The sequence below is a fragment of the Heptranchias perlo genome, chromosome 25, assembly GCF_035084215.1.
Source record: "Heptranchias perlo isolate sHepPer1 chromosome 25, sHepPer1.hap1, whole genome shotgun sequence".
Taxonomy (NCBI): domain Eukaryota; kingdom Metazoa; phylum Chordata; class Chondrichthyes; order Hexanchiformes; family Hexanchidae; genus Heptranchias; species Heptranchias perlo.
The window spans coordinates 27,858,212-27,870,802 of NC_090349.1; the positions used below are offsets into that span (position 1 = coordinate 27,858,212).

At 39.9% G+C, this 12,591-nt stretch overlaps 2 protein-coding genes and 1 long non-coding RNA gene across 8 annotated transcripts in view; 1 reads left to right on the plus strand and 2 right to left on the minus strand.

Moving 5' to 3' along the window:
- The window catches only part of LOC137342158 (uncharacterized), a 22,792-nt gene extending 15,808 nt beyond the window's left edge, over positions 1-6,984 (minus strand). Inside the window, exon 1 of the long non-coding RNA XR_010967209.1 lies at positions 6,784-6,984. This is a non-coding gene — a long non-coding RNA (uncharacterized lncRNA). The remainder of the gene's footprint in view (positions 1-6,783) is intronic.
- Positions 1-7,280, plus strand: part of LOC137342155 (coiled-coil domain-containing protein 157-like) — a 30,372-nt gene extending 23,092 nt beyond the window's left edge. For 3 of the 4 annotated variants that reach the window (XM_068005876.1, XM_068005877.1, XM_068005874.1), the window contains 3 exons: positions 686-825; positions 1,168-1,262; positions 3,937-7,280. In XM_068005876.1, the coding sequence (XP_067861977.1) occupies positions 686-825; positions 1,168-1,262; positions 3,937-4,183 (482 nt within the window). In that variant the 3' untranslated portion in view covers positions 4,184-7,280. The remainder of the gene's footprint in view (positions 1-685; positions 826-1,167; positions 1,263-3,936) is intronic. The other variant, XM_068005878.1, reaches the window with a different exon arrangement.
- The window catches only part of rnf215 (ring finger protein 215), a 22,570-nt gene continuing 17,216 nt past the window's right edge, over positions 7,238-12,591 (minus strand). For 2 of the 3 annotated variants that reach the window (XM_068005880.1, XM_068005879.1), the window contains exons 9-10: positions 12,389-12,491; positions 7,238-10,790 (exon numbers count right to left, since the gene is read on the minus strand). In XM_068005880.1, the coding sequence (XP_067861981.1) occupies positions 10,786-10,790; positions 12,389-12,491 (108 nt within the window). In that variant the 3' untranslated portion in view covers positions 7,238-10,785. The remainder of the gene's footprint in view (positions 10,791-12,388; positions 12,492-12,591) is intronic. The other variant, XM_068005881.1, reaches the window with a different exon arrangement.

A 12,591-nucleotide genomic window follows, 5' to 3' on the forward strand; every position in this document is an offset into this window, starting at 1 on the left:
TCACTATCTAACAGCCCTGTGGGAGTAACTTCACCACATGGACTACAGCGGTTCACCACCATCTTCCCAATGGCAACTTGGGATGGGCAATAAATGCTGGCCTTGCTCGTGACACCCATATCCCAAGAATAAATTTTTTAAAAAGTGTCTGAGATGAATGGAATCAAAAAGAAAACACGTATTCTCCCAATGTCTCATTCTCTGAGCCATACAGATCATGAAGGTTCAAACCTTGATCTGGCAAGTTAGCTGATTTAGACAGCAGTGGGGGAGGGGGGTGCTACAATTCAAGTACCCCATGGTCATTGAGGGAAAAATTGGGCAGGGTTCACATTCCTGTTCATTATACAGCCTCCTTTACTGAAAGTATATGTAGATATGGTTGAGCACAGGATCAGGCTCAACTGTTATGTCCTGCACATCCTGTTGACTCCCAGGGTCAAGGCTCACATATTGAAGCAGCCAATTGGGTGACGTACTGGAGGGTGACAGCTACTCATGCAACTGTACTCCATTGAGGGAGTCAAAGTCTTCAGGAGAATGGAGGGGAAAATAATGGAAAGAGGAAAAAAAGTGAAACATGTACCCTTAAGTTATCATGTAAGTTGTGTTTACCATAAGATAACTTTCACTTAAGTTTAGAATGTGCATGCAATTTGTCAGATGTGATATTGTTTCTCATTAGGTACAGGTGATATTGCACTGGACATGGAAAAACAGTTACAAGCAAACAGCTTGCGTATTAATATTCTGGAAGAGGAGAACTCTCGATTGAGAAGCACTCTCACAAAGCTGCAGGAAACTACACAACAAGGAGCTTTAAAGGTGAGATTCAACAGAAATTAAACAGCAAAACCCTTCAGGCCCCTTTTCGTACATTGTATCTAGTTCCTTAACTCCATAACTAATTACTTGAATCCCTGTAGCTACAAAACTTAATCAGCAGAACCAAACTTCAGGAAAGTCTCCTCCTGTTTTCTGAGGTGGTGCTGTAACCGCACTGGAAATCGTTATTTCTAGCAGAAATGATTTTTTGGTATAATGCTGGTAATATTTGTAATTCACGAGGTGAAATGAAATGCACAACATAAAAGTTGTTCAATTTAGACATCATATGAATTTTTGGTGTTAATTCATGTACAATATTTTTTTCTCTCACTGTTTTAGCTCATTCCTCAGATGAAACTTTGGTCATCCTCGGGGCTGTCAGAAGATGAACCAAAACCTGATGGCAGTGCAGGGAGGAACGGGCACAACACAGTGTAAGAGACCCATGTCCAAACTTTCCAGGGTGGGGAAAGAGGGAGACTTTTAATTGATCAGTATCAGTCCATATTACTGTACAGTAGGATCTGACTTTTAACATTAGTTAACACCAGCTGTTAGCAAAATAATAGTGTTGCTAACTAGTCTAAATAGATGAGGTATGAATATACATGAATACTGGAAAAGAAGAGGTATGAGTAGTCATAACCATACAAACAATCAGATATAAAATGCTTCTGTTGAATCATAGAAAGGCCAAAGCATGGAAGGAGGACACCTGGTCCATTGAGTCCATTCCGGCTCTACGCAAGAGCAATCCAGCCAGTCCCACTCCCCCGCCCCATCCCCACAGCCCTGCAACTCCCCTCCCCCCAAGTGCCTATCCAGTTCCCCCCCAAAAGCCACGATTGAATCTGCCTCCACTACCCTCTCAAGCAGTACACTCCAGATTCTAATCACTTGCCATGCAAAAAAGTCCCTCCCCATGTCACCCCTGCTCCCCCGCCAATTACCTCAAATCCATGTCCTCCAGCCCTTGACCCCTCCGCCAATGGGAACAGCCCATCTCCACCACCCTGTCCAGACTCCGAACACCTCTATCAAATCTCCTCGCAACCCTCTCTGTTCCAACGAGAACAACCCCAACCTCTCCAGTCCACCCATGCAACCAAAGTCCCCCACCCCCGGAACCACTCCAGCAAATCTCCTCTGCACTCCCTCCAAGACCCTCATGCCCCTCCCAAAGTGTGGTGCCCAGAACCGGACACAACACTCCAGTTGTGGTCGAACCAGTGTTCCACAATGGGTCATCACGACTTCCCTGCTTTTGTACCCCATGCTCCACCTTCACTACTGGCTGACCTTTTGCACGCAAGGGAAAAGCAAACCTGCATTATCTCAACCGGTCATGCAAATCAATACCAGGATCAAATTCTATACCTCAGTGGACTTGTGCTTATAATACAAAAGAGATGATTAGCAATTTGGGCTCAGCGAGGCCTGGTTTGAATGTGAAAATTGAATTTGGAGTGTCCTCCAGTGTTGAGAAGTCTACTTTTCTGAAATACAGCAGATGATTCATTTTTAAGGTGATAGAAGACAAACAAATTGCCTCAAATCTTCAACATTGGCCCCCTCTACACATAGCCATGTCAATGAACCCAATATACACTTCCACAAGCACTATTTGATCAAAATATACAGCGACTTCAGAAAATCTGTGCGTGTCTGTAAACTTCTGAATAACAAACAAGACACCCCTAAGAGTAATAAATAAATAGTGGGCATCAAAAGCATGATTGTGCAAGTTCTTATGAAATTAAGTGGTAACGGATTTGAAAAAAAAGGAATTGGTTATACGAACTGGTAATTTATTTTTTAAAAAATTGTATTTTGGGATCAGATTTCATTGTTTTCCTTTAAGGATTTAAAACCAGAATGGAGGAGGTGAAGGCATTATGGTGAGGTCAAGCTTTGGTTTTCTGATGGACTGGATGGGATGCGAATTTATGCTCATGATTCTCTGCTCCATCCAGGATCCATGTATGATTATTCTATTACAGACTCCTCCTTCCATCCCACCATTTATTGATTGCCCACACCCCCTGAAGAAAAGAATGGTATAATATCTCTCTAGTCCTCAATCCCATTGTTCAATAGATATTGATCCAGCTCCCTTTGAAAGGTGTCAAATTGATCCAGATCTTCTCTGGGAGTCTTTTCCATATATGCATTGCATCACAAGAAGCTAGTGCTGAAGGCCACGGGCTGTGATGTAGGGCTGGAGCAGGTTGCGGAGGGAGGAAGAAGTGAGGCCAAGGAAGAGTTTGTAAATGAGAACTTTCAATTTGGTACATTGGGAGACAGGGGTGCTGGCAAGTCAGTCTTGGTGCAGAACAGGATGCAGGCAGCAGACTTTAGGATGAGTTAAGAGTTTGTGTAAGTTGGAGGCATTGGTGAAATTGAATCTGTATGTAAAGAAAGTAGGGATAATGGAGTCAGTGGGGCAGGGGTTTAAGGATTGTTGAGGCAGGCGTAAGTGGTTCTGCTAATGGACAGAATAAGGGATTTGGAACACAGCTTTGGGTGAAACAGGGCATCGAGTTTGTGAACCATATGATTCAGCCTGAGCAAACAGCAGGGCAGGGGATGGAGTCAAATAAGATGGCTCCCCATGTTCAGTACATTATGATGAACACTAAATAGGGCCATCGAGCTCATAACGTGTTCCTCAAGTAGATGTGGGATGTCACAAAATTTTAATTGTGCAGTACATAAAATAAATACATGGTGGGGGTCTGGAACTCACTGCCTGAAAGGTTAACAGAGGCAGAGACCCTCAACTCATTTAAAAAGTACTTGGATGTGCATTTGAAGTTCCGTAACCTACAGGGCTACGGACCAAGTGCTGGAAAGTGGGATTAAGCTGGATAGCTCTTTTTCAGCTGGCACGGACGTGATGGGCCAAATGGCCTCCTCCTGTGCCGTAACTTTCTATGATTCTATGAATAAATGCAAACCGTGCCTGGAAAAAATGAAAGTTTTTAATACTGAGTTAACAAGGGTTTAAAATGTAACTTTGCATCTGCTTTCTTCACTGAATGACTTTCTGCACTATTCCAGGAATAACATGAATAACAAAAATAAACCATTTACACGTTAACTTTACAGAGGGATGATAAGAGCCACAAGAAACCCAGATGTAAATACTAGACCAATGTCCAGCCAGAGGCCTTGGAGTGAGCCAAGGGAGATGACCCCTTCAACTGAACAAATAAAAGAACCTATAACAAATGTCTTTAACCCAGCAGAAACATCTGCCATTGGTGTTTATGCAAGACTGAAAAAGGCTGGGGCCTTACCAGGTATCAAAGCTATATCTGACAGCACGAGGAAGAACTACAGAAAACTACATTAGGATTAGGTAACATTGCGCGTCATTGTATACCATGGAGGGTGTGGTATGTGAAGCACTGTACTACCACTTTTTTTGTTTTACTTAGCAACTTTCAAGCCTTGCAGTCTTAACTACTAAATTCTCTGATCAAAAGTTCAGAATGGAAGAATCACCGTTCAACAAATGACTAAAAATGAGGGGGAGGGGACGGAAATTGCCCAAACTACTCCCGCACGTAATCATTTCTTTATCATGCAAATTAAAATATGACAATCACATCAAAAAATAAAACCAGGAAATGATTCTTCCACATATATTGAAATCTACTGCCTGTATTTCTGGAACATTTCATCTCAGTGCCTCACAACAGCTACCTCCAGTACAAAAACAAACAAGATTGAAAGGAGAAAACACACATTAGCTCCATACCAACTCCACAGTAGTCTACAGGAGGTCTGCACATCACAAGGACTTAAAACATAGTTGACATGAAATTGTTATGTAGTGTTTAGTTGGACATTGACTAGCATAGGAATTTTAACTAATTCACTGGATATGGCAATGCAATGGGATAATATTTGTCGATTTGTAAAAGCAATCATTAAAATTTATAGGTAAAATTGGCTGCTTGTGTTGAAGCTAAATTGAGCAATTTTGCTTGCAACAGGTATTAGTTACTGGGAGTAGTAATTTCTAGAGTTCTTGCCAGCAAGAGCTGGCTGGTATCAGCATCATGTGCTAGAAAAACAGACTTTTACCGAAGAATACTCTGTTTTACTAGTACATAGATTAGCTCATATATACTATAATACATATGAACTAACAAAGCCAAACACCAGCCTGTAACAATCCTGCAAATTCAGCTGTCAAGGCTCTGCAGCTCTGGTGCTAGCAACTGCATTTTTATATATACAATGTCATTATTTGCTGAACAAACATTTCAGTTGAGGAGCTTAATTAGAATGAGAAGACAATAAACATGTGATAATTATTTTAGATTCTGCATTCTGTACTAAAATTGAATGTTCTACAATGCAATTTAATATTACACCGATCTTGTTCCCAACACAATTTGTAAGTGATTATTTAATTCCAATACATGATTCAATGTTTAATCTTTGCTTGTCAACCACTGACAAAACGGCTGGAGTGATCTAAGTTTATGAAATTGGGTTTTTGTTTATCAATTAAAATAAAGGGTTCGGCTGCATTAACTAGAGACGTCTTAAATAAGTAATTAGCTGTTTAGTATGTTATGTCTGAGATATAATGACAACTTCTGTCAAACCAATATTTCAGCAGCACCAATCTTTCATAAAATATCAGATTCGAATCAGTGGTGAATAATGCCAAAATACATACTAAAAGGGTAAAATTTCCGCGGGGTTATCCTGCCGTAACTTTCAGAACCCCCCATGAAAATTCTACCCCCCCAGATTCGGAAGGAATGTTGGGCGGGATATTTCCAGGGACAAGGGAAAGCATGTGACCCACGAAGCTGTCTAATATGCTACATATCATGGGTGGAGTGTATCTGGATAAAACCTGGCTAGCTGTACGCCCTCTTAACACTCACTGACTAGGGCTCATAAATGGTTGACACCTCTGGAGCCACATTCCAGCCTTCAAGAGATGGAAGGGCAGGATGTGAAAAAAAACACAATAGACAACACTGGTGATGGAGGAACTTTGAAAATCCTCCTTCATTAGCTGACCAGTACAGATCTCTAGCCATTGTCTATGGAGTTGTTGGACAAAGCCAGAGATAAGCACTGGTGCCTTGGCTGAAAGGTAGAGCAGACAAGACAGTAACCCAAGTAACCAGCAGTGAACACGAGCGTTTGAAACCTCAGCGTTCTATTTGTCCCCGAAGAGTTTTCGACCCCATATACTCTCCATCAAAGACTGCCACCTCCATCCCCTACCTTAGCCCACCTGCTGCTCAGATCCTCATCCTTCCTCAACTATTCCAATGTTCTCCCGCTGGCCTCCCATTCTCCATAAACTTCAGCTCATCCAAAACTCTGATGCTTGTATCCTATCCGACACCAACTCTCGTTCACCCATCTCTCCTGACTTTGCTGTCCTGCAGTGGTTCCCAGACCACTAACGCCTCTTGGCCTTGCCCTTGTCGGGCAGGCTCGATGGACCAACTGGTCTTTTCATGCCCGTCAATTTTGTATGTTTGTATGTAATCTCCTCCAGCTCGACAATCCCTCCCCTGCCCTAAACTCTTAGTTCCTCCGACTCTGGTCTCTTGTGCGAGCTGATCCTCACCTCTTCTACTGTTGGCAACATCCCAAATCAGCATTATCCTTTGGCTGGCAACATCCCAAATCAGCACTCTCCTTTGGCAAGACTCCTCCCTCCACCCATGACTAGTTATCAGAGACAAGTAGTGTCATTGAGGCATTGCTGATAAGCTGACACGAGTACAAATAACACAAGTTTTCTGTTTCTGTTTTCATAATTTATGTTCATCCTGGGATAGAAAAAGTAGCACAAGGGACATGAGTGTGCTGTATGGTGTACAGGAAGAGCTAAACCATGCCACTGCGAAACACAATATGCTCTTAATGTGGTAAGATGCGTCTCAATCCTTTATATCATACACGCCTCACCTATGCTGTACAGGGGTGGCGCCCATCAAAGTCCAGTGCTTGGAGACAGAGAGAAGGCGGAAGAGGGATGGAAAATGAGAGTCACTCAGGAAATTCCTTCGCACCTTGTACTGGCCAGTTAGAGAACATTAACAGGTTACATGCCGATCGGAATGATACACAAAGACCTGCGAACAGTGAAGGAGGAAGGAAAATGTAAAAAGTAACTCATTTTAAAAAAAAATTAACTGCACATAACAACTTTTTATGGCAATCATTGTAAGTTATTGATAATTTAGGGGAACAATTTCCTGTTCAGAATTTGCAATAAAAAGCAAACTGAGGAAATTTTGTCCCTATTTGGTAGAATGGAACAGTGTGTTTTATCAAAGAAGTTGCAGGGTTATTCACTGCTGTATACACTATGTTAAGAACAAAACAACCCTGTTTGCAGTTCAATAAACATGTAAACCACTTTTTAAATCAGGCACAGGCTTTTTATTTATGATTATTGGAACAACAGCTACAAAGAAAAGGTCACAACATTGCAAGTCTCCAAATTTCATTCAATTAAAATAGATAGCTTCAGTTCAGAAAAGTGGTTTAGCAACAGTTAACCACAAAAACTTTACAGTAACTCTCCTCACCCCAGCACATCCTCCCCCCTCTCCACATAACATGGAATCTAGGACCACTTGTATCACTACATTTTTTTAAAAGTTTTTTCAAAAAAACACATCTTTCTAAACTAGTAAGTTTACAAAATAACACTTTGTAACACACATACTAGTTACATTTTGTAAACTCATTATTGAGGAAAATTGCAGCATGCAAGTAAAATGGTAGATGGCATCCATTTTTTGATTCTTTTAAAGCCCCTCGTCTAAAGTTTAAATAAGAAACAATAATAATACTGCAAAATAAATTAAGTTCTACACAATGTTGTAGTAAAACAGACTAATAGTTAAAGAATAAAATAATTCTAATAAAAAACTCAAGTTAACACATTTATATTGAAAAAGGGATTCTAATAAATAAACACAATACTACACTAACGCATACTGCGTTTGTCAGTTATCTACTGACTAGTTACTATCCCCCCGGGGATGAGGGAGTTAAGTGGGCTTTCCTTGAGGTTGAGTTGGCTCCAAGAAAACAAGCCTGGTGACGGGAGATTGGAAAAGAGTCAATCCTCCATGGCATACTAAATAATTAAACAAACCAAGCAGGTCTGTAGTACTTTAGAGCATTGCTAATGATTATCCAGCCAACCTTGCTCATTGATGGTATCTGGAGGGGTAGATTTGTAACTAAGGGCTCGGATTTTTCCCACTTGGCTCCCAACAGGCAGAATGCTCCTAGCTGAAGCACTTGGAAGCTTACCAGTGCTCTGTGTTGGAAAGCAGTATGGTTTTAGCTGGTTACTTAGGTGTCCTTAAATCCTAGTTCTTGCCAACCTGCACTCAAGTTCTCTGGGTTTAGTTAAGTGGGCTGTGTCCTTCAGGGAAAAAGTGCACAATCCTTATCAGGCAACAGAAACCCTAATTTACATGGAATTCTCAGTAATCTTGTTTGGAGACTTTTAAGCATGATAATGGGTTTCTGGGTGCGTCAGACTGATGATATTTTTTGCAAACTTTATCAATTATGGATTGCCCAAGAGCTGCAACTAATTAGGTGCTTCTGCTAGTAAGTGAATGAGGGACTGTCGAGTGTAGGTTTATACATCTCTGGGATCAAAGTTACATGTGTCTTATTCTGTCAGGTCTACCCTCTTTTCGTAATTATTATATCCAATGCATTCCTGGCATATACCCTATGATATGTTTCATTCACCTATGGCTTCTGCATCAACGATCCACAGAAAATGTAGCCATTGATCCACATAGAAAACACTAGCCTTGCCATATGCATCTGCTACCTTGTAGTTTTCAGATCGACTATTGTCTTGACTTGACTTAATGCCATTTCATATATATTTACCATAAACAAACAGTGAATTACCACTGTTAATGATGTGTGAAATGGTTAAATTTCCATCAAGTGCTACAATCCCCATGACTGTTAATTTCTAGGAGTGTGGATCCATAATTGGAATCTGACTAAAAGTGTGGCACCTGGGCAGAGAATGGTAGTTTGAGTTTGAAATTTAGCTGATGTCAAGGAAAATTCTTTCACAGGATCTGAGAAATCAATTTCCAAAATATTATGGAGTGAGAAAAAGGCATCAACCTCATTCAGAGGGACCATGTTCAATTCGTCCTACCATGAACTCTATCCAAATCATTTCATCTCCTAAGGAAGCAACCAAACAAAAGGAACTTCCAAGAGGTAATTTCTCTCCATCCCCAAAGGGTAATCCACAAAAACTACAAACTTACAACCCATGCTTATAATTTTGCTCGTTTTCCACGGGTGATTCATCCATGATCCTAGCAATACATGAACTCTGCATATTTCTTGGGTTGGCATGAACGGGTGGTGATGTGCTGAGACCTGTTTTGTTTTCCATTTATATAAATGATTTAGACAAGACACATGAAGAATGATATCAAAGTTTGCTTATGATACCAAATTAGGGGGCATGGCAAATATTGAAGAAGAATGCAAGAGACTGCAGGAGGGCATAGGCAGGGTAGGAGAGTGGGCAGATCCAGTTCTGTGCAGAAAATATGAAGTTTTAAATTTTGATAGAAAGAACAGTGAAAGGAAGTATACCCCAAATGATAATATTCTTAAACTAGAGGAACAGAGGGTACAGATACATAGATCTTAAAAGATGAGAGTGCAGGTAGAAAAGGCAAATAGGATTTTGGGTTTTATATATAATGGCAATTAATGCAAAAGCATTCCTCACAGTCCTCACCTTGTTAAAAGCCTCTCCTCACACAATGCTAGAACAGTTTACACTACAACATGCACACTTTGGGAACTGGATCATTAATATCTTCTAATCAAAACAGATACACTCAATTATTACATTTTAACCCTTTTTGGGAAATATTTGGGCAGATTCAGACTGCTTCAAAAACTCAAATTCCATATCCATTATATTAGCTGCTAGAAAAACTACAGTGAGACTTTTGCAAATGAACTTGTGTTTTTAAAATGCAGGCAAGAACGGTGATGCAGCAAACTGTATCATTGTATCTCCACATTACAAGCACCTGATCACTCTACAGCAGTAAAGTGCCATATGTGCAAATGATGAAGATTAGAGTTAACAAGATTTTTCTTTAATTTGATTACTGGAAAAGTTTTCAGGCTTGGTAAGATCTATAAGCTTCTCAATAAATCGTGGTTACTTTTTTCAGAATGCGAACACCAATACACAATATTGTCAGGAGATACTCAATTAGACTCAACTGTTTTTAATACACCAGCAGTTAAACCACAAACCTGGTTCCCAAAGCACACCACCACATGCTGACAAAAGCTTTGGAAGGCTTTAGTGCTCCAGGTGCAGATCTGTCCTGTGAACAACACAACTTCCCCCTATAGATGCTCCATCAGTAGCCTCTGTGTTTTATAGGTCAGAAGTATTAATGAAGACTAATTAACTATCAGCAACGCATTTTCACAATAGGAAAATATGTAAACATTAAGGAGAATAAATATAGTAAATAAATAAAGGAAGGGAAAAATAGCACTGCTACTTCAGCATGAACATACTGAAGACCACTGAATATGTTTGGCCTTTAAGGATTTACCACTGAATCACATAGCCCATCTAACTAATCTCATTATTCATGAGCATCCCAAAAACAGGTGACCTTTGCTTCACATCATCATGTTTGTGCAAGTCAATAAACCAAACATTCCAACACAGTAACAGGAAATATCTCACCCTGAATGTAAAGTCAGGTATTCATTTGATTGCCACAAATTTAATTGGTTGTGTAGAATGGTATGAATAAAGTGCATTATGAAAAGTCTCATGGTGTACATAAATGGAGCCATGGCAGTCTCCTCTGTTTTTTCTGTTCTTGAGTGAAGAAAAAAATTCAGCTGTTCCCACATGGATCACCCTTTTTTTAAAAAAAGATAGAAGGCAATAAATAGAAGTTAATTTGGTCCTATTTTCCCTTTTTTGCACATTCAAACTTTTCCCCTATCCATTCCTGAATGCGGTGACTCATGGTGCAGTATGTTCCCTTTGGCAAAACCTCTGTAACTTGTGGCCATTCTTCACTTGTCCTACAGGTGTCAGGAGATTATGTGACCATGAAGGCCATCAAAGCAAACCTGAAGCTGTCCTTGCTCAACTTGCACACTAGCAGGGCTCACTGGGCACCAATAAAGAACTAGCCCTGGAATGCTGAGGCCAAACGTAGCAATCCCAGTACTCCGTTTCTGGCCAAATTAGTATAATAATACAGACTGAGCCTGGGATCTTCCTGGTCTGTATGGCTCAGTAACACACCCCCATCTACCAATGAGCCAACAGAGAAGCCATTTTACTACAATTTTTCAAATTCAGTAGGCTCTATCTTCAAGACCCCAAAAATGCTGACGTTCTACACATTTCTGTCGAACATATTTTTCCTTTAAGTGTTAAAATGGAATATGGTCATGCTATTTAGCAAAACACATTTACCTACATTTATTTTTCTTTAACATTTCCTGATCTGAAATGCTTGATCTACATAAATACACCCTTCCACATTAGACAGAATGGACATTTGTACTCTTTCCTCCACTCCCCCTCCTCCCTATTTTGTTTTTAAGTTGAAAGATAATGGAACAGCACACTGGTGTTTCAACACATCACGTTTTGCACTGATAGGAGATTTCCCTGCACAGTGAGTTCATATTCTTAAACATAACAAAAATGCAGAGTGGACAGGTGATGTGGTCCCTCCCCATAGCTGGAAAAGGAAAGAAGCTCTTATATATCTTCTAGTCACCAGCTGGAGAGCGGTAATGGTGTAGTTTTTGGAAGCAAATCATCTATTGCCTGGCTTCTTAGCTGGTAAAGTTTTCTACCATTGGGGTAGAATTTTAAGATATTGCTAAGATCACCACTACTTAACTTTAGGAAACAGTATGATACAATTTGATTATTTTTTTAAAAACACATGTGCAATACTACAAGTATTAGCTTCCTCTTCTTCTCAGTCTCTACCAATGTATTTGTAAACAATTTTACAACACCAAGTTATAGTCCAGCAATTTTATTTTAAATTCACAAGCTTTCGGAGATTTTCTCCTTCCTCAGGCATTTGCCTGAGGAAGGAGAAAATCTCCGAAAGCTTGTGAATTTAAAATAAAATTGCTGGACTATAACTTGGTGTTGTAAAATTGTTTACAATTGTCAACCCCAGTCCATCACCGGCATCTACCAATGTATGCTTGAGGTTGAACACATTTTTTATTAAAAACTGTTAGTAAAGAGGCCACAGATAAGTAATTTACTGCATCTACCGGAAATTATTCAGAAACTACAGCCTCACACAGTACTTTTCAGAAGTTGTCTTTCAAAATTGGATTAAAACATTACTACATGTAGATCAGCATTGCTACTGTGATAGGTTTCAATACATCAATTCTACAAATTTCTGTCTAGAAGTACTTTGTTAAAATGTTTGCTAACTGGTACTTTTTTCTGGATATAAAGAACTCTTACCTAGTACATTTCGCTTACACAGAGGGCAAGTCTGTTGAAGCAGCAACCAAGGATCAACACAGTCCCTGTGAAACTCGTGTAGACAAGGCAGCACTCGTAAATACTACAAATAAAAGTTACATTAAATATCTTCAAAGCATTTTCTCCTTTCATCAAAAGAGCTTCAACCAATGTTCTAAGTATAAAGATTTCATCTCAGAGCA